At 37.7% G+C, this 27,896-nt stretch overlaps 3 protein-coding genes across 6 annotated transcripts in view; 1 reads left to right on the top strand and 2 right to left on the bottom strand.

Annotated features, from left to right (window-relative positions):
• LOC306885737 (exostosin-1c) overlaps positions 1 to 5,375 on the bottom strand; it is a 56,331-nt gene extending 50,956 nt beyond the window's left edge. Inside the window, exon 1 of one of the 2 annotated variants that reach the window (XM_079442477.1) lies at positions 5,196 to 5,375. The gene's annotated coding sequence lies outside the window, so the exon portion shown is untranslated. Of the gene's footprint in view, positions 1 to 4,353; positions 4,891 to 5,195 lie in introns of those variants that run through there. The other variant, XM_079442476.1, reaches the window with a different exon arrangement.
• Positions 5,376 to 6,291: 916 nt separating this feature from the next.
• On the bottom strand, positions 6,292 to 11,191 carry LOC306885221 (putative thiopurine S-methyltransferase). Of its 3 annotated transcripts, none has more exons than XM_079441617.1 (9): positions 11,049 to 11,191; positions 8,441 to 8,591; positions 7,908 to 8,000; positions 7,689 to 7,821; positions 7,163 to 7,215; positions 6,995 to 7,069; positions 6,823 to 6,908; positions 6,663 to 6,707; positions 6,292 to 6,528 (listed from the first exon to the last, which is right to left on the bottom strand). In XM_079441617.1, the coding sequence occupies exons 2-9, from the start codon at positions 8,533 to 8,535 to the stop codon at positions 6,410 to 6,412; spliced, it is 699 nt and encodes a 232-aa protein (XP_079297743.1). In that variant the 5' UTR covers positions 8,536 to 8,591; positions 11,049 to 11,191; the 3' UTR covers positions 6,292 to 6,409. The 3 variants fall into 3 exon arrangements, with proteins under 3 accessions (XP_079297743.1, XP_079297744.1, XP_079297745.1); XM_079441618.1 differs by having other exon boundaries at positions 11,054 to 11,179; XM_079441619.1 differs by lacking the exon at positions 11,049 to 11,191 and adding an exon at positions 9,808 to 9,949.
• A 4,441-nt stretch (positions 11,192 to 15,632) lies between these two features.
• LOC306885586 (syndecan-2-B-like) overlaps positions 15,633 to 27,896 on the top strand; it is a 33,416-nt gene continuing 21,152 nt past the window's right edge. The window contains exon 1 of the mRNA XM_079442227.1: positions 15,633 to 16,020. Within this exon, the coding sequence (XP_079298353.1) occupies positions 15,961 to 16,020 (60 nt within the window). The 5' untranslated portion in view covers positions 15,633 to 15,960. The remainder of the gene's footprint in view (positions 16,021 to 27,896) is intronic.

Genomic DNA, 27,896 nt, shown 5'->3' with positions numbered 1-27,896 from the left:
TAAAAATGGTAAATATCAAAATGATAGAAACATATCTAAAAAAACAATTCTCTCTACTTTTGACGTCAAAACATTTGCACATAGTGAAACACAAGGGGAAAAACAGTGAATTAAAATTATATAAAAAAAAATAATTGTCTGTATCAGAGGAATTTATCGTTTTAATTACAGCTTTGTCTTTTGGTTTTTTTTTGAAGAATCATGGGTCATGATACTGTCTCCATAGTAAAATTCAAAATAAATGAACATCTTTTTTAATGTAACTTTCCTTCTTTTACATCCGGATTATGTAATCACATTCCAAATATTCCATCATTCCCCAAGCCTGTATCCAGCTGACAGAAGGTTGGATCGACAGGGAGGGAGTGATCACTATAGCTTCAGCCCTACAGGGATTGTTTCTCTCTCTTTCTTACTCTTCCTTGCAGTTTCCTCCTCCTATCACAATTACTTTTTATTTTTCTCATTCATCAATGCTCTTGCTTTCTTTTCTCACCGCCACTGTAAGTCTCTCCCGCTCTGTCTTTCTCCGCACCGTATATCAAACGGGGTAGGGCTCCAGAAACAGGCTGCAGGCAGTGTAATGAGATCGAGATGTGATGGCATATTGCTCAATCACCATGACAGGAAACAGCTGAATAAGTGAACACAGCCTTCCAAACTTTGAGTGATCTGTCTTCTGGACACTTCATTAGCTTTTTCAGACCAAGTGTTTTCCACTTGTAAAGTCCTTGTGTGAAGGGAAAAATTATGCTAGTGTCTTTTGGCAATGGATAGTGAATATGGAGAAGGACAGCGAGCAGGTGGATGTAGCCAAGAGGCAGCAGTCGTGTACATGGTGAGTTAGTTTCCTGTGACGTGCCTGCTGCCCAGACTGCTCCGGCCTGAGCCGTTTTCTCATATGACGACTGTGTGACAGCTGGACATAGAGCTTATCTCCCCTGGCCCATCTCCCTCTACCGCCAATAAATCAGATCTATACTAAAAAGCCTGCTTGGAGAGCGTGTTTTCCTTCCACATCTAAGTTATACTCTGCATAATTAAATTTTCTTTAGCTTTTAAATGTGAAAAGTGCGATTTCTGCACCGCTGACCTGCTAAACCAGTGTTGCGGAGTTGGACTGTTCGGGTTTTATGCAAACTATATATATATGTGTGTGTGTTTATGTGGTTTATGAGGACACAAATTTGTATAATGTCATGGGTATGACAGAGGTATTACAATATGAAGGTGGTTTATGAGGACACTGCCTATGTCCCCGTAATTCAAAAGGCTTAAAAAAAACATACTAAATGGCGTTTTTTTGAAAATCTAAAAATGCACAAAGTCTCCTGTGAGGGCTAAGTTTAGGTGTAGGGTTGGTGTAGGGCAATAGCACACACAGTTTGTTCAGTATAAAAACCATTACGCCTATGGAGAGTCCCCGTAAACCACAAAAACCAACATGTGTGTGTGTGCGCTGTACTATATTGTGAATAAAATTGTAATATTCATATTTTAATATTTTTTAGCAAATATGTGTTATTTTGATGAACAATAATATGATTACAAATATAGTTGGTAATATGAAAGTTTGGAGTCAGTAAAGTTTTTTTTTTTTTTTTTAGAAATCCATTTTTATTCAGTGAATTTTATTTTAAATCAATTTTTAAATAATTGTAAAAGTTTTTAAATTTCTTGTTTTGTGAGATTAAAAAAAAAAATGATTATTTACTTTTATGTAAAGCACTTTGAATTTCCATTGTGTATTAAAATGTGCTATATAAATAAACTTGCCTTGCCTTGATCAAAAGTGAAAGAAATGACTTTTTTATAAAAAAAATGCTTTTAAAATAAATGCTGTTCCTTTGAACTATGCATCAAATTTTGTACTTATCAAAACTATATCACCGGTTCCACAAAAGTAATAAGCATTGCGACCATTTTTAACATTGATAATCATAAGAAACGTTTGTTGAGCAGCAAATCAGCATATTAGAATGATTTCTGAAAGATCATGTGACACTGAATACTGGATTAATGGCTGCTGAAAATTTAGATTTGCCATCACAGGAATAAATTACATTTTAAGATATATTAGAATTATATATATATTTTTAATATTTAAACATCATTATAATTATAATATTAAATTAATATGGAAAATATTTTAAATGATTTTAATGTTTTACTATATTTCTAATTAAATAAATACAGGTGAGCTAAAGAGAGAAAAAAATTCTTACAAACCCCAAACTTTTGAAAGGTAGTGTATATGGTGGTATATTTACTATTAATATTATTTATTCTCATTTAGCTTTTTTAGACCAAAGCAAGTAACAGTACACCACTTTACGTGAACAGCTCCCTGAGGCAACATGGTGTTCATTTTTTTTCTCATTAACGCTCTAGTTAATACGTTTCCCTTGCATGTTGTAGTTCAAATAATTTGTTTAACACATCCACATCCTTAACCTCAAGTTTCCAAACCCGGCTCATATGGGATTTGTGTATTCCAGCACTAGGCCAGTGTGACTAGTATTAGCTAGCGGCTAATATTCAAACACAAAGCATGTTCTTCTTACAGCAGTTTCTGTGATTTCCTCCTCAGCTTAGCTTCAGCTGCCCTGAATTGCAACGTGTAAAAAAATGTTAGCGGCAGCTGATGTTGGAGAAATACAAATAGTGTGGTGAGGTGGGTGAGACGGAGTTAAAATTAAACACAAAACTCTGTCATTACAGGTCAAGGGAGAGCGACAGCAGAGCCGAAGTCAACGGCCCTGCCTAGTTCTGCTGCATGTTTGCGTTGCTGAGACTGACCCATGCTGAGCTTGTGGTCGAGCCTGCTGGGACATCAGTCTGGCTTCGGCTCAGATGGGCTTTTGCGAAAACACAGACCCAAATGACTAAAGTCAGTGTAATTTCAGAGTAGAGGATGTTTACGAAAAATCTAAAAATCTGACATGATGTTCTGCAGTAATCCTGCCGAAAAGCCAGGATGGAAAAGAAGGCTGGGAAGATGAAGATGAAAAATTGAGGGCAAAGAACTTGTTTTCGTTTAATAACCACCTTGTGCTCTTGTGCAAAAAGGTGCAATATGGTTATTTAGATGGCTACATCTTCTTGAACACCCGCTGCTACCCTCATGTTTTAATTTATGGACAACAATAATTACCAGCAGGCTTGATTAATTATGTCTCAACAATATGCTCCTCACACACATGCCACAAGGGCTAATTATCCTAACAAACAGGATGGGCTGGGACAATTGGAGGTTATCAGCAGTAGTCATAACTACATGATCGTAGCAGCTGAAAATCTCAACAGCTTTAAATGACGTACTAAAAACACAAGGTTTCTTTACCACAATGCCTGGCTATTCATTCCCAAGCCCCTCCTTTCATTTACCTTCCTCTGGCCCAAATGAAGTCATATACATTTTGTTATATGACACCATGGAATGAGTTATGAGAGCCTGTCAAAAGGGCCGAGATTCCTGCTATTTTTCCATCCCCTCCCGGTTTCCCTGCTCTTTCAACTCCACTGCAGGGGTGGATGGCGCTCGCATAATGGCACAAAAATCAAATGAGAAAAAAAATTAATTCAGATTCCAAGGTCAGTTGTATGTGTTAGTTTTCTTCTAAAGCCTCTGCAAGCCTTTCAGATAACTCATCTTGTAAAAACCTATTACTGATCTGACACAGATTTGATAGTTTTGTTGAATCTTAACTACTTCTTGGTATCTTGGGATCTAATTAAAAAGACAATTACTGCACTCAACATTAAAATGCTGTGACGATCCGGATACACCTGTGATGGCTTGCGATGGCTAACGTCTAAATTTGTAATCACAAGGTCTGATGTTTTCAATAGACAGACTACATTGGCCAACTGCTGATGATCCATTCTTACATAAAGTAATAAAAATAAAATAAAAAAAACACACAAACATATAAGAAATACACTTGCATTGTCAATGCAATTTTAACTGTCAAAATGAATGATTATGCCATGATTTCATTTAATATTTCAGAATATTCAAATAGTTTTTTCATATTTAAGGGTCTATATTAAGCAACATACTTATTTTGTTTACATTAACACAATTTACATCCATATATTATTTTTGATTTAATGATACTTAGTATATTTTAATGTTTTAAAATACTAATTTTGTTTTATATTTATGCATTTACGATTTATTTTTATATTTAAATAATATATATTTTTCTAATTATTTAACATTTAAAATAACCAGATATCCATCATGTCTCGGCACTTTAATTTGTAGTAATATTTGCCATTTCTACATTTGCACGTTTACTCTACTGCTCTGGCTTGTTTACCGGGTAAAGGTCGGATTAAGTGCGTTACCTGTTATCGCGTTGGTCCCTCGTTATGGCTTCATCCTCCTCCTCCTCCTCATCCCCTGCCGATACTGAACGCTTCCTCCTCTCCTCTCTTCTCTTTGTCAAACGACCCTGCCTGTTTTCACTAGCACAATATTACGTGATGCAATAACACTATGCCACATAGTCCACCCCTGAACCGCACCGTGGACACCTCGGCTGTCTTCAAGCCTCCTTCTCTCTCTCTCTCTCTCCACCTCCTCTCCTCTGGAGCGCGTGTGTCTTCTCGCTTTACCAGCTCTACAACCTGATTGAGTTACAGAGCGACTCGCGCAAGCATACGCGCGTAATCTCTCACCTCCTCCCGCGTGCCCTCCCTCTCTTCCGACTCTTTAATGATACAGAAGCAGATTTGGCCAAATATTAATATTCCATTGCGGGCTACAATTATCCTGAGGCTGGTTTATTTGAGTTATCGGCTTCCAGACAGTAATAGCTCATAGTAAGAGGCGTTGCTCCGCTATTATAATGTGGGTTTCTTACCTTAATTGCGCGTCAGATCATGTGGATGAATGAAGAGATGAGACTGCCGCCTGTATTATGCAGTCATTAAGCACACTGAAACGCCAGCAGCCACGTTAATATTTTAGCGAGCTGGTGGATGGGAGCTGTCGCTGCCTTGTGTATTAAATATGACAATGAAACAATGGTCGCAGTGCCCTTGGGGTGGATTGCGCGCGGCCGCTAAAATTGAAGTTCCCCGGAAATAGCGTGATATTGATTATCACAAAAAAACATAAGCTATGCAAACAATGCGATGCAGAGGCACAATGTTTCACCGTTATATTCTGTATGACAGTACCTCACCCTGAACTTCAGCAGACGCTCAATGGTGCACTCCGCGAATCCCGTTCAGTCGGAAACCAAATCACATCCCTCTGTGCCTATTTCTACACATGAATATACAGTTGATTGATGCGTATGGATAGCATCCGTTACAGCATCATTTTAATAAGGCTACATTGTTCATTTTCTCGCATCCCCAACATTCCAGTCGACCCCGCCCCCGGCGCTCGTGATTGGCTCAGAGACTCGGGGTGCCTTCGCACGAGCTATATTTAAAGTAAACAGGCGCACATCTGGCCAGCGGTGTGCGTCACTGTCGCCGACGCTGTGCGGTGAACCAGAAAAGACCTTGACGACTTGAAGGTTGACAAACTATTTATCCGAGTTTAAAAGGGAGTGATCATGATACGGTTATGATTTAAGAGTAGAGATGGGAATCGTAATCGGGTATCTTTCATTTCTTAACGGTCCCATTAACGAATCGTTCAGTATTATTGCTCCAAATATGTTTGGAAAAAAGAAAAGCATTTCTTACTGCCTCTGAGAGTCTGTTGCCAAATTTGAACAGATTTAAACATAACAGATTAGATCTATAACAAACCAGAGATGTTTCATTTGCGAAAAGTTTGTTTACAGGCTTTTAATGACTTTGTAGAGGCGACATGAACGCACTTAAATATATAATCTGGGTATAAAATAGATATAAACGCACTGAATTCGTTTATTTTGATAAAATACCACTGATTACATCACATCTCATAATGTCAAGAACATAAACTGGAGTCCGGGAAGGCGTTGTTTCCCATTCAGTGAAAAGTGGAAAATTTCTACACTATTCGTACAGTAAATTCAGTAGCAGAGCTTTTTACAACCGGTACTGAATTAAAACTCGCAAGAGCAAATAATAAAAAATAAATAAATAAAAAAAGTCAATATGTGCGGACTTCTGTCAAACTACTGCCCTCTTGTGGTCAAACTAAGAGCTCATATCACTTACTCTATGCACACTGTAGGTCTCTAATCCAGTTATGAAATAAACAAACTATTTTAAAAATATTTGGAATTTATTGCAATATTTTGCATTACATTTAAATACTGAATCACTTGCAGGCCACTGTTATCAAAATAAAAAAATGGTCTTTTAATAACCTAGCTATGTTATGTTTGTCAATTATTTATTGCATTATTAAGTAATTTGTTCTTTTTAATCGCCCTCCAGTAGATTTGATGATTGATCATTGGGCTTTTGGAGTGAGACGGTACACTTTCTCTGACAGTGAATCCAGTCCCCATGATTTGTGCTTTTCCTCAAAGGCATCGACAGACTCTAGCAATTCAATGTCACATCCACCTCCTGAAATATGAGACATCGCCATGATTATTGGATAAAACTATTTAGAAATAAATGCTCTAATACATAATGAATGATGAAAACATCTAGGTACAAAATAGGCAAGATGACATGACAGAACAATGACCAAAACTCACCAAATACATTTTTTACATCCTCTTCTGATACAAAAAACGGTGGACCTGGATGTCAAATATGGGAACAGAAAAGATCAAATACTAAAGACAAGACACATATGCTTTGTAATGACTAATAATAATAATAATTTATTCCATTCATTTCTCCCCCTAACATTACCTTTATACAGCTCAGGATTATATTCCACTGTGTCCACAAGGTATCTGCAGTCATTGTTCATTAAGGACAGAAGGAGAGTAGCATACCTTGGAGATGGAGAGAATATGTATTTACAAACAATTCCACTTAAATGAATAATTAAATAAAAGAACATAAAATGTTTATTTAGTACTTTTGCCTGTCACATGGGTTTATTGCCACCAGCGCTCCTCTATCCCAAATTGCTCCAAACTTTCCTCCAACAGTGCTATATATGGACAGAGACCAAAAAGACAGAGGCATTTAAATGCGTTTCATGTGACATGTTTTATCATCTAAAATTAGAAAGTATAAAATGTACCTGGAGAACTTGTATAAATCACACTGATAGATGGAGATCTTTCCATCTGCACTCTGAGAACAAGGAAAATGCATTAGGTGAGTGGGCATGACACAAAAACATCACGCTGTCTATTTCCATTAAAGAAAGCTAAAGCATTGTAACCATCTCACAGTGGGACTGTATTAATCTAATCGGAGGAATCCACGAAGACACAAAATGCCATTATAACAATACATATAACAGTGCATCTACCTTATGCTTAACCTCATTTGTTTCCAGTTATTTTAGCTGCTCCTTTATATTGCAAACTGGTATTCATAATTGTTATTTTAATCCATTATTAGAATCATAAACAGACTGGTTTTAACATGATCCTATAGCAGCTAATTAATCAGAATTCAAACGTCTTCCTTCCACGTTGCAAAATAAGGTGGATAATAACTCATTGTATGATTTACGGACACTATAATCCTTTAGGGCTAATTTTATCATTGGTTTGTGCCCAGCAAACAGTATGGATGACAAATGCAGGACCTTCAGATACCTTGAAAACCTTTGCTCCAGGAATGGCTGGTACGGGTTCTTCATTAAAAGCAAGATTTTGCTCTGCAAAGAATTGTTTGATACCTTTTTCGGAAATTTCAACTCCAACAACTGTGTGACCCATATCAGCCAGCCTGAAATAAACATTTTTTGAACATTTTATGGAAGTGCTATGCAGATTTTAAACATTACTCATTAACACAGACTTTAGACCTCTTACCACTTCATGTCTACAGCTTTTCCACATAGCGGGAAGAAGAATCGAACCTCCTTTCGTCCACATACGACTTTGTCCAAGTTGTTTTCCAGCAAACTACCAAAAAGGTACAAAAAATAGGGAGTTGAAACAACTGAAGCAAGACATTTAAAGTAAAACAATAAATTGATAACTCTGTGTGGTTCCTCTATACATTTATGGAAAATTCAAAAGGAACATTATTTATTCATAAGCAACACTGGATGGTGTCTAAATCATGGTGCTACAGTATATGACGCGTTATTATACATGATTAACGATAGTATAGTAGAGCATTTTGCAGCATCATTAGTGTTACTGAACTGAATTAACAGTTGAGTTGAATAATGACACTTATGTTTAGAGCTGCTTTACAGAAGAATTTAAATCTCATATTTAAGTTTGCATCACTGATTCTGTTATTTTCCTGTATATTACTGTGAAGCTGCTTTGAAACAATCTGTACAGAAATAAGAAGACTTGACTGTAGTGTTGGAGGTGACTAAATGTGTAATTACCTGTGCACTTCAGATCTGTGAAAACCAGTTTTTCCTTCCTGCCACCTATCCTCCCACTCGGACAAAGCCATCACTCGGTTTGCCTGGGCAGACATCTCTTCTCTTCTCTTCTCTTCTCTTCAGATGGTTTCTTCAGGGTAGCAGACAGTTGCTGTGTGCAAATGATAAAATGCAATTAAGCACATAATTATGCATAGTTAGGAAAGCAAAATAAATAGACTGATCAGCATTTAAAAAATATGTAGAAAACGCTTTCCAAATCAGTTCTATTGTTGACGTCATTTTTGATCTAATCAAGCTACTGTGGCCCATATTTATGTTATCAGATTCATCTGTGAAGTTAAACAAGTTGCAAAACTATGCAAGGTAAAGAAAATACTATCAGGACTATATGAAATAGAACACTTCTACTGGTATTTCTGCAATTAAAAATGTTGAATTTTCATATTCAGTTGTGTTAATAATGTTGCATACTGTTGGGTTTACACACACACACACACACACACACACACACACACAAACGTATGTATCAGTGGCGGCTGCTGGTCTTTCAAAGAGGGGAAGCTAATTTTCGGCCTACATCATAAAAATTGTCCATTTATTTATACGTAAATTCTGCCATCGTGTGCAGTTTGCTAGCTTGCTAATTCACCGCCTGGCCTACTGTATGAATGAATGAATGAACAAATGATCTAAAAAAACCTTTAAACTCGACGGAGGAAATGTGGGAATTAGGTTAAACTGAAACAAGGAATGTGGTGTATAATTGTGTGAAATGTAGGCTATAATGAAAATTGGCCAGCAATTTCGCCAAGCAAATATCAAGAAATAGGTTGCAGCAGTTTGTCTTTTGACTACACTTACAAAGTCCACTATGGGACTGAGCTCGAATCGGTGTTGCCAACTTCTTTCGATGGAAAGTAGCTGATGACGTCATGCGCTAATTAGCATATCCATTACGTCATCGCGTCATATTGCCTTTTACATTTGTTTGTCTCTCTGTGCTCATACTGTATTTTAATGCAGCCAAATTCTCAATAAAACTGTTTTCCTTTATATATTTTACGGTTTATGTTGTCAGTCAACGGGATAAATATGAAATAGTGACTGAAACGCAGCCCTTTAAGAATACATAACCAGCTCTCCCGCCCAAGAAGTTAGTATGCACAAAAATCCTAATTTATAATCGAGCCGTCGTCTGGTGAAATCAAATAATACACACAAGATAAGACAAGACAATTCCTGTGCTGTGATTTCGGCTATATTTGCATGTAAAATTAGAGAAGCAACATAATATCTATTTGAACTGAACGCGCTGCTCCTCTCAGCCGCTCACTGAACAGAGAAAGAGGTGCGTGCGCGCTGACCTCGCGCCGTTGCGGCAGTACCAGCGATCACAGAGACTCGCTAAGGTTTGTCAAAAAAGTCGCTAGATTTGTCGCTAGTCACTTTTGGGGAAAAAGGTCGCTAGGGTGGTCTGAAAAGTCGCTAAGTTGGCAACACTGGCTCGAATAGCTTCAGCATCAGCGACTTCTTATAGGACACAATCGCTGTCAATCAAAAGGAGATGCAGTCTTTCGACAAACCCTCCAATCATCACGCAGAAGCCCGGAGTCCAGCCCCGCCCACTCCTCCATTCACCCCCAGAGACGCTGAGCGTCCGGGGGCGGGACATAATCGCAGCATTTATCCAATGAGCGTCTAGTTTCGAAGCACTGAAAAAAACTGTTCAAAGCAGCTCCATTGAAGTCAATGGAAGCTGGGCTTCAACAGGCAAATACACTGATGCTATGGGAATATACGAGAAGGAAATCGAGTCACCTGCTATATGTAGCTGATTCTGAACGAACTCGTCTGTGAGATGAACGTGTTCTAACGCATTTTTAATCAATAAAATGTTAACACAATAGTACATGTTTGACCATTAATTTTTTGACATTATAGGGGAAGCCGAGCTTCCCCTGCAGTCTTAAAGAAATCCCCACTGGTATGTATGTATATTTATTTGCGTGTGTGTGTGTTGTAAACTTTATTTTTATTACTACTATACACTAAATTAATTTTCCAAGCACACAATTCCTTACCTAAGCAGTTGGAAAAGGATGCAAATTATGTATCAAGCCTCTCAAACAAGTCTTCAAAAAGTAGTCTAATTTTTCAGCAGATGTTTGACTTGCATAATCACAATGACAATGCATATATCATGTCATCTCTGAATTGTTATTCTCTGTTCAGGCTAAAACTGTCACAGTATCAATAAATTTATCCTCGGACTATCACCGGCCAACAGAGAGAACTAAATTTTGGTTTTTATTGTGTTATTGTTGGTTTTATTGTTGTTTTGTAATTACTGCAGTTTGGGCTGCAGTCGTTTCAGCAGCGACGTGCTTTATAAGAAAACACTAGAACTCAAAACTCTAAGCTCAATAAAAACATAAATGTTAGACAAACAAACAACTTTCTGCCACTTTTAAAGCAGTGCACAATACAATTCACCGGTCTTTAAAAAAGCACTGAGCATATTCAGCCAAAATAAGTTAATCTGTTACATTTAATACGAATCTGCAGCAGTCACTGTAAATGTTTGATAAGATTTCAGATTCGTTACCTCACTTTTCTAATTCAGCGACCACCCGAATAACAGCTCCTCACAGGCCCTTTCAAACTCTTAGCTCACATGCATCAGTTTCATAACAGGAAGAATTTGTGCGTAGTGGGCGTGGCTTCCCACCTAACGTCACACGTAGTACTGGTGGCGCTTCCTATAAGAGGAGCAGCCTTCCGTTTGTCGCTAGGATACCGTGGACGCTCCCGGAGTTTACAGTACTAGTACAGTGAATCTATTTTGAGTGAGTTTTGGCAGAATCGCTGACTGAAGCAGTAGGAATTCATGCTAATGTGTTCAAGACTGTTCTACAAAACAATTGCAGTACTATATGAACAGACCGAATGTGTTTTGGAACAAGCAGACGTTTGCACTAGTGATTTCCCAAAAACGGTTTCACTGGAAACATTGGAGATATTTCTCATTTTGTAGTACAGTGGTCAAAATATCACTGCAATCTCACTTGTTATTATCTAGGATATAGAGATATACAGTAGATCTAGATCGATATAGATAGATAGATCATTATAACAATTATTATAGTTAATCATTAGATCAATCATTAGATGTTTGTAGATCAGTCAGTCCCGAATTGGTTCACCAACTATCATATTGGCATAAAAAAACAGTATTATAACGAAATTATGGCTTTAAAAAAACATTACAAAATTGAAACTTTTTCATCAAAATGAAAATAGATTTTTTTTTTTTCACACATATTGGGTTGTACTTTCACCAGTGTGGTTTAGTTAGTTGAACTTTTAAAATGAATCATTCCTATGACTAGCTTGATCTTGAGCCTACAAAACAAGTAATTTATGTAAAGTTATACATTATTAAAATGTAGTTGAGTAATCGTAACAGACAATTCAAATAACATTATATCAGTCAAAGATACAGTATATACCTGAAAAACTAGTTTATCATATAAAATTATTATTTTTTTTATCATTGTAGCCTAAATAATTAGTTCAGCTAACTTTAAAAAGAGCATAGCAATTATTATGGTCAAGAGAGAAAAAAAAAGGTCTTACCCATTTCCCTCTAATAAAGATGCTGTCCTCTGGACGTTGTGATTGGAACAACAAAACAAGCAGCCTGGAGTTTATGAGGTTACAATTTGAGTGGCGGCATGTCTTGTTAACTGGTATTTTATTATAATGTTCTTTAACAATCTGTCTTTTGGTTTGGTTTTGCATGTTTATTTTTTTCGTTTATTTTATCATTTTTTACACAAGCAAATCATTAAGGGCTGATTTGTTTGCAATTTCGTAAACAAAAAAAAGTAAAAAAAAAAAAAAAAAAAACATCTGCATAGCAAGATCAGTTCAGAAAGCATCTGTAGAAGTGGCAAAAGTATTCTGTTTTCTAACGTTAGCTCATATGGTTGGCAGGCATCAGGAAATAATTATGGCTTAATAACTTCATTCTCCTGGCATGGTCGTCATTATGCAGGACTTTGATGTATTATTCTGAGCAATTGATTTACTCAGTTTCATTTTTCAAAGGAATACTTTGAGACCTGCTCAATTGGATGCCTTCAAGACCTCAGTAAAATGTTAACAAAAGGAATGTGTCACAATTCAGGATGTTAAATGTAGGTCTGTATACTTTGCTACATAATGAAAACAATATGAGCCATGAAAAATGGTCTTTTTCCTATAACCAGCATGATTTAATATACATTTAATGTGTTGCAGTGGCAGCGGTCTGTTTGCTACAGGAGAACATCAGGCTTCCCATTGCTCTTCGTTTTCTGTCTCTGCTAAAGTAAGTTTTTCATTTTTATTCTATTTTATTTTACTGTGTATTTTATTTAAGGAGGACTTTGCTCTTCATTTTCACTTGTTTTACTGATTTCTTCCTATTTATTGTAAAATATATTAACTTCTTAATCTTAAAAAAAAATCTTAAATTTTTTTAATTGCAGTTATATTAGTGCAGCTCTATGATTTCAAATATATTTTGCCAAAATATTTGCAGGAGCAAAGAGCTGGATGGGTTTCTTGCCAATCTCCTGCTCTACATTTCTTGCTGCTTTGAAAAAAAGCTCTGGAGGAAAGACCAAAGTCTCTCATGGGGTGAGTTTGAATTTGGAGCCGGGCATGAGTTAAGTCATAAAAAAGCATGAAATTATTAAAGGCCCAGTGCTCAATTACTAAAATGTCACAATTAAGATGTGTATGTAACCTATTCAATAACCCTTTTAATCTTATTAATCTGTGACGATTGCATTAACAGCATGTCATCCTTAACCTTCCCGCTCTTTCAGAGAGGACACTGAGAGGCAGATGCATGGAGAAACGTGTGCTAAGGTGGAGCTGGCACAAAAGCAGCTTGCCCTCTGCCACTTCAGGCTGCTGCTGGGGATAGATCTGCCTCAACAGCACCATATGGCTTTTGACCGGTCAGAACAGCTATTGATACCATACCTGCGAGATCAATTATGTGTGTTTCACTGCATTAATGAACAGTGTGATGGATGAGAGCATGTTTGAGGCAATAATATAAGCCTGATTTATGTCTGCAGGATCAAGGTGTCATCCACTTGCCGTGACATACAGCTATATGAGGTATGTGCAAGCCACTTGACCATATGTGATTCATGAAGAATGTAAAACTTTGAGGTCTTTGAATATCATGTAACTGAATATTAGCAGCCATCACTTGCAGTTCCAAGAGTTTCATATACTGTATGGTTCCCTTGATGACATTAGTGTGTTTTCTCTACCTCAGTGTCTCTACATAAGTAGAGAAATGATTTGAGACACATTTATACTAAATTTGCTTGAAAAACGCCCTGTTGGTTATGCATATATTAATGTAGAGATTTTAGAAGTTCTGTCTTATGTGTTGATAGTTACGTGATAAACTTCTGTGCTTGAGGTGAAGATTTATGCTTTTACTGGCTCGTCTTCTCTTTCATTCTCTCGCTCTCTGTCTCCTGACCTTTAACCCAAGAAGTCAAACCGGCTCTTGGCCTTGAACAAAATCATAACCCAGCATTCCCCTCTGATGGCCTCTCTGCTGCTTACTCCACAAGAAAAGGCCTCTCACCTGTTTGGGGGCTTCAGGCGTCTTAAAGTGTCCTCAACTTAACGTTTTGATTTAGAGGCTGTGATGGAGGGTCTTAAAGAGCAGCTATAAGGTTTAAACATGGCATAATTAAATATTACTTAAGGGATTTTCAACTATTATTTATTGTCCACTGTGCTTTGCATGAGGGTTGTTGACTAGAATCATATTTAATAAGAAGGAATAACAATAAATGTCACTAGGTGGCACTTTCAATATTGTTATTCAGTTCAGTCCTCATAAGAGTGAATACATCCTAATGTTAGGAATGGAATGGAAATGATTAATGGAAAAATATATTAAACTAAGAAAGCTAAGTATGCAAAGTTGGATAAATAAAATGCATTACATTACTTTTGTATCAATTATTAGACAAATGGTTTAAAAATTGTATAGTATCATTAATAGTATTGGATAACTGTTGATGTATATGTAAGTGTTTAAGAGGCCCCGGGGTTCTAGCAGAAGAGGCTTTGCCATCACCTTAATTGGCGGGGTAATCTAGGACACCACTGCTAATAATCTTGGTCTGCAAAGCAAGAAGAGGGAGGGGTGCATTTATCTTTGTGCAGGGGGTTAATTGGTTACCTTTGGCAGTACTCAAGATCAGGAAGCAAGTCCAATTATCTCTAAGCAATTTACTGCTTCATAAATCCTTTCAAATGCATTGCATTGTTACAAAATCAGTCAGACTTAATTTTGTTTCATAGATTGTGGTCAGTAAATGAAGATCATGACCACTCAGAGAAGGTTAAAAAATTCAAAACAGGATTAATTTACTCTGCATGATAGTGTTTACCATTACGCGCTATGTATTTGTCCAATAGGGGGAGACATTGCATTGAGAATTCCTTTAGTTAGTTCTTGCAGGTATTTGAAATAAGAGCTGCACTAATATAATTGCAATTAAAATGTACTTTTAATTTAAGGATGATTAAGAAGTTAATATATTTTATGCTTTTTATTTCTTTTTTTACAGTCTATGGCAGGTATAGGCTACTCTTTATAGTGCCACTATACATGCCTAAAAATACACTTAAAAAGCATTTATTTGCAAATCCTTTTAGAATGTGGGACATAATTGGCACATATTCGCGGTTCGATGAGTCAGTGAGTGGTTGACTCAGCTCGGACCGATTCAGTCCGTTTAAACCAGTCAGGAAAACTGGTTCAACCTGTTCACTGAAAAAAATCCGACTCATTAGAAATCAAATATATCAAAATATTCATGTAGTACATTTCATACTCAACGACAGCTCAAAATGCTTTACATAATTAAATGTATTTAAGTAATTGGACATTTCCGAATATATAGCTTATTCAAATAACATATTGTTGTAAAAGCCTTATAGTTTAGTAGCCTACTTAAATCTGACGTGTCTTAAAACATAAAAATGTTGAAAACCAGAACTGAAGTGGTCTTCTCTCTCTCTCCGGCCAAGCGCCCATATGGTCGCGCTCTCTGTCAATCATTGCTCAAGCTCTCCCTCTGTTTGACCCGTATTTCCTCTCAGTCCTGCGGGTGGCTCGACAGTAGAGCTCCACTTCAGACATATGGCCGAGAGACCTCACGTTAAATTCACCTTTGCGAGACGAGTGCAGCTTTAAACGCATGTGGCCGTAGACTCAAAGCGCAAGACTTGGCGAAACGACCTATTTTAGTGTACAAAAGTGCGCGGAGGAATAAGCAGACAAAAAAAAGCAACACGTATCCGGTGGGATTTGAGTCCTGTGAGAGAGCGAGATTGGAGCGAGAGAGAGAGAGGAAAGAGTTTTTCTAAAAGTGGAAACAGACACGGAGACGATATCTTCCTTTTTCACAAGCGAAGACTAAGGAATTATGAAGAACGTTTGGATGATATTAACCCTCGGCTTGACAGCCTTTCTTTCCGGGGAAAGGGTGAGTTTCAACCGAGAACAATAAGCGGTTTGCTGGGGGGTAGTTGAGCATAAACTCAAGCAGCCATCCGGCCACGTTATAAAGTAACCGGTCAAACACTGTTTCACTGGACTGATTCATACTTTGTCAATGATTATTAATGTTTTAGAGATGTATCACGTCAGTTGTAATGTATCATGTATCAGTGTCGTTAATCACGGCAATTTCAATTCAACTTGGCATTGTTGTTTTACCTACAGTATTAATACACACCAAATGTTGTGTTTATTTTTTAAATAGTAATATTTAGAATTTAGAGAAGAGAACATTAAGCAAGGTATTAATGAACGTTAGGAATACTGTACAAATATACACATTGGCTATATGTTGTCTAGGGGTTTCAGCTCAGAAGCAAAGCAGATGAATGACTGAAATGTTCGCGTTTGATGTGTTTGTGACATTTTTGGAAAATGAGGAATGAAGCTTGATAGTTATTTCACTCGTATTGTGAAATTTATGGCAGAGAAAGATACAGTGTTCTCTCAACCTCATCAGAGTCACAGACTCTTATAAAGCTACTATAAATTTGGCCATAAAAAACACTAACTTGGTTGTGGAGACATTTCTGGACCGGTACAAATGAAGTGAGGAATGCAGAAACAACTTGCTGTTTTCGGTTTTGTTAACCGTGTTTTTTGTTCAAAATGGAAGTGACTGCAGTGGAAACTATCAGCAGTATTTGTAAATGTGCATTGCCTTCTCAACAACTGTAGGGACCACAAACCTTTGCTTTCAGACCAATAGCACCCATTTTGTCTGTAACACTTCTGTTTAAAGTCAAAACGCATGCAACTTTTCCATAAACCCCCTGCTTAAAGTGACCAGGTGCCTCTTAGAGCAGCTTAACATGCAGAAGCTGTAAATCAGACACTAACTCTCTCTTGGTCACACTTGGCTAGGTTTGCTGGAATGTGAACACATGCGATCGTTGATTGTTTTGCATAGCCACCGTTACTCTTTAGAATCCTAGTAGACAGAGATGGAAAATGTATGTTCTAGAGCATTCATTAACCTTATGCGGGGACTTCTTTGCATTTCTGCCTGGCTGCCTTATACAGTTAATTGGCAATGCATTTGATGAACGTGATCCTGAATAAGCCAGTTGCTAGTAATTTTTTGATGAAATGCCAAGGGATTGGCACCTGTGCTTTGTAATTCCATGGTTGACTGGCATGCTGGTTTGTACTGTCTCCTCCCATTGATTAGGACCTCACTCACTCACTTTGGCCTAGAGGCGTGAAGGTAGCATCAATCTCAATGAGACCCAGCATAGCGTATAGATTTTCTATACCAGCATCATGTACACAGAGCAATTAAAGTTATCTGACTTGAAACCTCCAGGATGATCCATGTGTTTGCCAGTGAGAGCAACCGTCCCCTTCTCCTATAGACAAAAATAAATGATTTGTCTGCGAATGTGACCTGAGAATGTTTAGTCTCTTTTTGTGCGTCTTGACCTCTGCTTTCTCTGAAATTGTATGCTACGAACCTGTCACAGTTTGGTGTGTTGTCTGCGGCCAGATGTTTGACCGTGTAATTTGCATGATGTTTTGGTGGGAAGTGTGAACATTGCCTTTGAAATGCAAGGTCACTGCACACTTGTTGCCTGTGACAGATCTCAAGGAAATACTTTTCATCCAACCAAGTTTTTTTTAGTGTTAGTTAGTGTCAGAAATAAAATGATGCATAATCCACAAAAAGTGTTTTCAATTCAAATTGTCCTTAATTAGGTTAGTTTTTCAAAGCACTTCACATAAACTTCAGTCTTTTTGCCAGAGATGTGAATGCATGCTTTTTTTATCCACATTTGGTAACTAGCTAAATGTTTGCCAGCACTATTTTTAACCTCTTTTATAGGTTTGTCACTACACTCTTAAAAATAAAGAATTGTTGGTTCCCCATAGAACCTTTCAGTGAACAGTTCTTAAAAGAAGTATTTGATTTAAAAAATGTAAAGAACCCTTTTCCACTATAATGAACCTAAAAATGGATTAGTAAAGTTCTATGTATTTTAAAGCCTCTTCATGGACCATAGATGTCAATGAGGAACCATTATTTTAATAAGAATGTATTTTTTACACTGTCCAGATGCCTACGTGATTAAATGAATGCACAGAGCGACCAAGAGCGAGAGATAGTAGCATGCTGACGTCATTTTCACCCTTCGCTTCTGCCAGTCTCTCACCTGAGGCTGTTTTTCTATTCCTGATTAGCAAGGCGGATGGTCACACATCCGCAATAATCCTGCGTACTAAAAAATGTATTGAGTCTGCGAGATAAGGGTCCAGAAGTGCTCCCCATTTACGTTGTCCTGTAAATATTAATGGTTTAAGGTGGAATATTGGCTTATGAAATAATAATAGCGTAACATGCTACAGCATTTAGCAGATACATGCTGAAGTTTCAGATTTTGATTGCCAGTGATGACTTTGTGTTAATGAAAACACATCCACAAATCAGCGACGAGGTTGTCAGCACCTTTTAGCAGTAAGGAAATGAGATTTCTAGATGGCTTTTATCTTTTTGTAACGCCTTGTTGAATGAAAAAGTTGGAATCTTATAATTAGAAAAGATTCAATGTTCCATCATGGAAATAAATTATATTTTAAAATAGAAAATTTCACAACATTACTGTTTTTACTGTATATTTGATTAAACAAATGCAGCCTTGGTGAGCATAACCAAAAATAAGCCCTCAATTTTTGAGCGGTAGTGTAATTAAAGCATTTTTTTCTTCTCCAGCGTGCATTTAAAGTGGACACGTGGGAGAAAGTCTTGCATCCCACCTCTCTTCCCTGGGGGGCTCTTTTTGATTGACTCTAACTGTTCCACATTGCATAATCCTTAATGGTCTCAGCAGGCACTGGGCCGCTAGGCCTGTAAAGGAATCCCAGAGTGCTCTTGTTTTGTCATCAGCCATGCAACCTCAGCCCAGTCGACTTCTCTCCCTGCAGCTAAGCTTGTCATTATTACCCTGTCTTCGGTTACTCCAAAGAACAGTGGCATTATTCTTTATCTTCTTTCCCAGCAGATGGAAAGAATGAAGAAGCAGAGTAGGGGAGGGGAAAAAAGAAGAAATGCCTCGCTATGCTCCGATGGCACATGCTTTGTGCTTGTTTATGTCGGCACCGCAAACATCTGCAACACGTATGTGTGTTTGCTTCAAAGCGACTCTGTTCACGCCCCCCCCCCCCCCCGAGAATTGGAAGCAGTTCTTTAACAGGGATAAAGTCATGCATACCAGTGGGAATCGATAAACAACGCAAACTGAGTCGAGCTCGGAAGTGGTGGGAGCAGTGGCAGACCAACATGCTCTATACAGAGCGAGTACTGAAAGTGCTGATGTCAAAGCGCTGCTTTGGCCCGGTTACTGTAGACAGTAAGGAGCCTCAAGGGTGCAAAACCGTGACCCAGAGTCCCCCCAATGTGAACACACAGGCTTGTGGAAAAAGAGAAACCCTCAACACGCTCCACCATTTAAAACGCGCTCCTTTTGCTCTCAGTCTGACTTTTCTTGCTCTTTATTAGCTTAGCAAATGGAAAGTTCCTTTGGTGGATTGTGGTTTAAGAACAGCGGTTGAAATGGAAGGGGGTTAGTTTTAACTGCTTTCATACTGCAGCTTTTGGGGTAGGCCAGGGTCTGTTTGACGTCAGAGTTTGGTTGGTGTGAAAGTGGTTAGCTGAACTTTGGTGCACACCAGTTAACCACACTGAGTTTGCTTGAAAAGGTAGTCCGAGGTAAATGTGAATTCTAGTACACTGTATGTCCAGTAAAGATGCATTACTCTGCAATCATCGAGTCTGTCCTATGTTCTTCTATAACTGTTTGGTTTGGTTCAGCTACCAAAACAGACATCAGAAGACTACAACGGACAGTCAGGACTGCTGAGAGAATTATCGGTGCCCCTCTGCCCAGCCTCCAAGAACTTTACACCTCCAGAGTGAGGAAAAGGGATAAGAAAGTCACTCTGGACAACTCACACCCAGCTCACTCTCTCTTTGTACTGTTGCCCTCTGGCCGGCGCTACAGATCACTGAGCACCAGAACAGCCAGAAACAAGAACAGTTTTTTTCTCCCAGGCCGTATCCCACCTGAACAACACATAACACACCCCGGTACTGTACATCTGTAAATAACCCATCAAACCTTCATCTGTACATAGGACACATGCACATTCACAGTTCTGTCTATGGTCATGTCTCTTTTCTGTATATTTTTATTTTTATTACTATTGTTATCCTTAATTATTGTATATTCTCTTCATTAGTGTTCTTTATCACCTTAATTATATGTTGTCTGCACTATGTTTGTACTTTCTGTACTGGAAGCTCCTAACACCAAGACGAATTCCTTGTGTGTACAAACACACTTGGCAATAAAGCTCTTTCTGATTCTGATTCTGATTCTGATTAATTTGATCAAAATAACAATAAGAATGTTTATAATTTTACAAAAAATTTCTAATTCATGTAAATGCTGTTTTTAAACTTTCTATTAATCAAAGAACACTCAAAAAGAACGTACCACAGTTTCAACAAAAAATATTAAGCAACAACTTTTTTTCAACATTGATAACAACAAGAAATGATCAGAAGGATTTCTGAAGGATCATGAAACACTGAAAACTGGAATAATGAATGACTGCTAAAAATTCAGCTTTGCCGTCAAATGAATAAATTAGTTTGAAATATATTAAAATAGGACATGATTCTTTTAAATTGTTATAATTTCCCAACATTGCTGTTTAGTGTTGCTGTCGTCAACGAACCTTTATCACGTGACGAAAACGAGATGAGACGCAACGTAAATGCTGGTCATGTGACGATGACTATAATTAAATATATAATTAAATATTGTTGACGAATAAAAACGAGACTAAATGTGGTTTACAAAATAAAAACGATGCTAAAATGTCTCTTCATTTTCATTGACCAAAACGAGACGAAACGAAATGTTATAACGTTATTTAGTCTGTTTTAGTCGCGTTATTATTATTATTTTGCAGTATTTCTGTTTCCTGTGTCTCACTTCAGGAGCTGCATCAGGTCGCACTGCGCAGACGCAGGCGACGTCACTTCCTCAAGCCCCACTCGCGGCGTTATTTAGAAGACGACAACAAACATGTTAACATGTTTGGTTGGTAAAATAAATGTTGTAAAATCAAATCAGAGCGTCTTCCTTGTCTGGAATGGATGTATTCTTGAGTCTATAAGGTAACAATATAATAAGATAACCTTGTTTGAAATGGGTTTGGCTAAAAGAAGATTTTGGTTTCGTCTATAGTACTAGCGCAGTGGTGGGCCGTCAGGGGAAGCAGGGCCTTCTCTTCTGGCCCTATAAAAAATAAAATTGTGTGAAATATTTTTATTGATTTATTTAGGTATCATTTTCATTTGTGTAATGTCCACTAAATTGCCTATGATTAGTTTAGTTGAGGTTGAACTGGAATATCCTACATAAAAAAAGTCAGAGGCCAGCACTACAGATAGTGCTACCCTTTTGTTGAAAGACATCACATCTGATTTGTTACAAGCATTAGTGACAGAATCATCTGCCAATCAAATTTTGACTTTCAATGACAGCCCGCCCTCTGGGTCCAGCTATGTGTCCAGTGCTACCCCCAGCGTTAGACAGCCACGTTAATCAGGGATTTCCAAGGTACGAACATGAAAGTAAACAAAAAGAAAATGACAGCTGCAGTCATCGGCGCCTACACCAGATCTTGTTTCCGATCTACTAAAAGCACCTTTTTCAAGGTGCTCTTTTGCAGACAAAAGCGAACAACTGAGAAATGAAGACCTACACCCAAAGTGAATTCGCTAACAAAGGCCAGCAAAGGTTTTATGCGCCTTTTCAAAGATTGCAACTATTAGTGCTATCAGTGGCTAACAGCTAGCACTGAGCACAAGTTATTTTGTTGGCTGTGTTTACTTTTAAATCCGAGTAAAGGGGCATGGAACGACAGACCCATGGACTTCATTTACATGTGCTTTATAATTTGTGTATTGTATCATGCACATTGTTATGGAGGTGTACGTGGTGCGTTGATAATACTGTGGTGCGGTGTGTGGATGTCCAGCGTTTGTACAGTTTTGCTGCTTTGGAGCGCGTCGTCATTTTAGAGTGACATGAATGTGCATAGTGACCCGTGTATTGGCAGATTACTTTTACTGACCATGTAGGGAAGTTTACTCTGCATTTAGCCCACCCCAATCTAGCCTACTATTAAAATAGTTGATCAGCCGTCATTGTTGTTGAGAGCCTGTGTGCGGCATAATATGTGCATTATATGCATATATCTGCGTTAGCTGTAATAGAGCTGTGTAAGATGTGTACATGTTGTTTACTGAAGGCCCTGACTAAAACCCCACGGTCTGCCACTGCTAGTAGGTCCTTATACTATATTGACTGGGTTAAATTGAATTGCATTACTAAAAAGAGACTAAAATGCAATTTTCATTGACTAAAACAAGACTAAATGTCATCAGTTTTCGTCGACTAAAACTAGACGAAAATAGTCATGGATAATTCTGACTAAAATAAGACTAAAATGCTCAAACTTTTAGTTGACTGAAACTTGACTAGACTAAAAAGAGTATGAACGTGACTAAAACTAATAAAAACTAAAATGACAGCTTCACACAAAGACTGGACTAAAACTAAAATTAAAACAGGCTGCCAAAAACAACACTATTGCTGTTTTCACTGTATTATTAATCAGATAAATGCAGTCTTGGTAAGCACAGGAGTCTTTCTTAAAAAAAAAAAACTAAACCTTACCAAACTTTTGAGCAGTAGTGTAACTGTAATTTCTTATTCCTTACTATGAATAAAACACTGAACTAGTATCTTTTTGTCAAGTCGTTACAAGTTCCTTGTTAAAACAGCTGCCACTTGTACTCACTATACTATTTACCATGGTTGAGACCCAAAAGTACTAAAAAGAAAGACAAAAAGACAGCCTGTGATACCAGAGTGATTCGCTGTGCATGAAGGGAACGTGTGAGATCCCGTGTTTCATAAGCCTTGTCACTCTTCGCTGTTAGAAAGCGTCGTTTATAAGGGAAAAAGCTTTTGGAAAGTTAAGTGAGGAGACGTCTTACTGTGCGAGCTGATGAGTGTAGAAACCATCTTGTGCAGTTTAAATGTAAGAACAGTGTGAGACACCATCTGTGTGCTGCATTGTGCGTTTCTCATAGTTTGATGTTATGCAAGTCTGTAATTCATCTGATTCTGCAAAAAATAAACAACTTTCATCACCTGAGCCACAGTTCATTCTGATCAATTGTGATTGTGACTTTTTTTATTTATTTATTTTTTATTATTATTGTTAATTAGTAATTAATTAGGTAATATCTTTTCTGGAAATATCTTTCACAGACGTGTATTTGTATATTTGCATTTTAAATTAATTAGTTTTTGTTGTTTTTAGTATTGTTTTTTTGCAGTTGTACTGCGATTTGTTACTTTTTTGCATTTAATAATAATAATTTTATACACATTTATATACAAACAGATGGTTCCTTTTAGCCTCAAATTCCACTCCTTTTAATGTACAGTATAATGTTTTTTAATTTTTTCTAATAATTTACTAAGTGTCTTAAAGAGTGTGTTTTATATTAGTGGTTTTATGGTTTTATTTTATTTTAGAGGGCTTATGTGTTTTGCTAAAAAAAATTATATAATGACTTTCAGCTGTTCACTTGTTCGTAAAGTGACTTTCACTTGTTTGTAAAGTGTAGATATTTAGACATGCTATCAACTGTTTTGATGAACTTATGAACCACAAATACCTGTGAAGAAATACTAGATTGCTTTTGCTAATGCATGTAAGCACTCTTTGACAACTATGAATGTGCCTAATTAAAATGCACAAATAATTTTTCAGAATAACTTCAGTAATTAACCATAGGTTGATATTTTCTCAGCGTGTTTTCAAGTATTTCTTTAATTTCTGACAATGTGACAAGTGGTTGTTATGGGAACCGTTTAGAAACCATACCTCTTAAAAGCTGCACTTTGAAAGCTGAGTATTTTGCACTTGTTTTGTCTCGATTGCTTCGGCGCATGTGGCCTTGCTTAAAACACACCGAAGCATCCTGGGAGATTTTTGAGGTGATGTTGAAGACACTTGATAACTTGACTTTTCTCTGGTGGTTTCTGAAGACTGAAATCTGGTCCCCTCCAGCTGTTCTGAACCATCGATTGCACCCACTGATACTGGTGGCAGCCACCATATCCAGTTTCTTTTAACTGTGTCCATCTGATCAGACCGCGAGTGGGTACATTGCCTAGAAAGCAACTGCGGCAGTGAGATGAGCGGCCCAAGAGGAGATTTTGTTGATCTTTAATCATTGTGGTTCAGAAAGCATACTGACCCTTCGGGAGTTTTGATATGCTCGGATGCATTAATTCGACAGCCCCACACGCCGCTGTTAATCTGGCTTAATGCACTCTGTTAACACCCATTTGTGTGCTGTAAACTGCACTCTGATCTCTTTTCTCATCCAGTAGCATTCCGTCACACTGTTTAAATGAGAAAAGGGTGAACTCAGAAGAGCCTGTCCAAATGAGTGCGCTGTCATTGTTCGCACAAATGAAATTGACACGCTCCGCACTGAGCCGACCGTCCAGGACCAGCGGTCTGATTTCGTACAGTATAAAACTGTGGAAAACTCTGTTGTTTTGGCATAACCTACCAACTGAGACCGTTCACATGTAAACTTCAGGTTAGTGTTCAGCATTCAGGTCAATAATGTAATGCAAATTATTTGGTTTGCATCTGTTTATTTAAACATACGTTAAAAATGCAATTTATACAGTGACTTGAATACACGTCTTTAATACATGACTTGAATACATGTGTTTAAAGTATACAAAAATGTTTTTTCTTTTTTGAAAATGGTGCAAAGGTATTTTAAAACCGTATGAGACAAGAGTCTGTTTCTAGTAACTTGGCACATGTGTTTTAAACTCTATTTTTTTCTAATTTTCTTTATTGTGGACTCTCTTAATTTGTTGTCGACCCATCCATCACATTCAAGATAACTTGCATGTGTCCTTTATTGCATATAGGCCCCATAGGACATTAAAAATAGCTTTTTGGCACTGTGAGCTTCCTTTTGTTGTATTTTGCATCTGTTCCTGCTTTGTATCATCTTCGTCAAACTCCCCCAGCTAATAATCACTTTGTTTTCTTTTTTCACGCTGCACTGACAGTACAAATCAGACACATTCAATACTGAGATCACAAACATATTTCTGTGTAATCATGGCCCTTTTCATGGAAAAACTGAGTAAATCCAAGCGTAGCTTGTATTACAAGGCATAATTAACTAAGTGTTGACTCTATGTTGTGTACACACTAATAAACCAAAGCAGAAGCGTCATGCGGTGGTGAATCTTTGGTGTGGCACAGTTCTTTCTGTTACCACTTACACTGACAAACATCTAGCATTAACCATCAATTGCGCCTTTAAAGTGTCTCAGTGTTTCCATACGACAACCAAAATGAGTCTTATCAGCAAACATTAGATCAGACTGGCTCTTGATTAGTCATATGGTGGAAGGGGTTTTCAATGCTTCTGGGGCTGGAAAAACCACACACATTCCTTTTTAATTACAGCAGAGTAAAACGAGCGGGCTAGAACAGCGTGTGAGGTTTGGCACAGATTTCAGATTTGTTTCTTGTGGTTCAGTTTGTCAACAGTCTCGCATGTTGGACCGTAGAGCGGGTCCCTCTCTGTCCTGATGAACTCTGCAGCGGCTGAGGTCTGTTGGGAAGAACCATCTCTTCCTCCTATTCCTCATCTGCGCTCTTCATCATGAAAGATTTAAAGCTCAGACAAGCTCTGGTACATGACCTATTTCTGTTTGCCAAAGCTGAATTATTTACATAGAATGAAATATAAATTTTAATTTGGCCGTATGCTTTAAGAATCCTCTTAAGACCGTTTCTGTTGTCAGGAAGACTAGATACATGCAGAAAGGCAACGGTCCATTTTCTTTATGACAAAATATAGCATATATAAGTAGAAAAAGATCAGAAAAGCAAGAACTTTTTAATTCATTCCTGATGAGTGTGATTAATAGCCACTTTCACTCATGAAGCACAGTAAATTGTCGGTGGGAAATGTTCCACATCTGTTGTTCACAAATGAAGCTCTTTTGTTTCGGTGTCTGTCTAGTTTCTGCAGCTGATTTAATAATATTTTTTTGACAACAAGTCCTGTTTACACATGACCACTAGAAAATGTTTCTATATTACAAGTGTTTAGTATAAGAAAAATAAAGTGCCTTAGAAAGTAGTGTTGTCAAAAGTACCGACCGCGATACCATTCGGTACTGAAATTTAAAAAAACGTCCATTTCCCGCTAAGATTTGAGCACTGTTGAGCAGATTCTTAAACAGCGCTGATTGGTCATTGTGTTCACGCGCTCTACAGATACATCTGTGATTTGGCTTCAATGATCAATGAAGCGCTCGGTGAAGAGCGTGAAGCGATGATCATTGAAGCCAATCACAGATGTATCGGCCGAAATTTCGGTGCATCCCTAAATTCTGATTTTTTTAAATTTATTTGTAGCATTTGCAAGAATTTATTTTAGTTTTCTAATGTTTTTAAAATGTACTTCTCAGATGTCTATATTGCTGTTCTCTTGTGATTTTAATTATCTTGAATGTCTTTTAGCAGCCTTTTGTTTTGTAGCATTTCGTTTCACGGTATATTGATCCTAAGAGAGTAAAGGTTATGTTTTATTTGATACTGCATTGTCCTATGTGTTTCTTAACCATATTGTTTAAATACTGCAGTATTATAACCGGCTTTGTTCAGTTGTTTAGTGAAGACCTTGAATATAGGTTTGTTTGTTGGTCCTTTTAGTATGTGGCCCGATTTGCCTGGTCAGCTCTAGCAATCCAACTAAGCTCATGCATGTGCCACTATAACCCTGAAGCCAAAGCTCTAATCCTTAATGCAACTTTGCTTGTATGTGAAAGAGCAGCATGATATTTCATCTGCTGCATGCTTTGAGAAAATGCCCTGCACTTTATAATCATACCAGAATCCACCGCTACTCTTAGTTGATTGATAGATGAAGCGAAACAACAGATGTTTTCGCCGAAGATGAGACCGAGGCCACTTGAAGTGAAGATGTTGCTGTTCCTAGAACAGAAATTGTAGGTTGTAACAAGACGTGTGCACTAGTTTGTGGATTAGCCCCACATAATGGGATCAGAAATCACCACCTGCTGCTTTCCCCTGCGGCCTGCATCCCTCATTCACTTTATTAATACGCGCTATACCTTTTCTCTCCATCAAAACAACACACGCGGACCAGATGGATGCCTGCGTCAATGAAATCACTTTACCCGGCAATCTAATATCTTGCTGTTCGACTTTCGATCTGACTCTGTTGAAATAGGACAAAGAGACTAGCCTTTCACATTTCATTACTTTTAAGATCTTGTTCTGTTCTCTCTCGTCACCAATTTTGGGATTTTTGAAAAGTTTTTTCCTGGCAATTCCCCTCCCCCTCTTCCCAAATTCCATGGCCTCCTGACTCCCTTGAGGACAAATCCTCTTAAGGCAAAGGTTGGATGGGAATTCAATTGCGACAGAGTGAGGATTGGAACAGATCAGCCACTGAAGCGTTGAAATCGCCTCCAGCTTTTATCTCTGCAGATAAGGGCCCATTTTCAGAGCCAAGTGATGAATAACTCTGGCAGGTCATCATTTTTGATGCCTATGTAAACAGATGGGTGAAAAACAGTTTGCGTCAGCACAAACTTTCAGGAAAAAGCTCCCACTTTTTGATTCCTGCTCTATTAGTGAAAC

The sequence above is a fragment of the Barbus barbus genome (assembly GCF_936440315.1).
Source record: "Barbus barbus genome assembly, chromosome: 19".
Lineage (NCBI taxonomy): Eukaryota > Metazoa > Chordata > Actinopteri > Cypriniformes > Cyprinidae > Barbus > Barbus barbus.
This window is presented reverse-complemented; position numbering and strand designations above follow the sequence as displayed.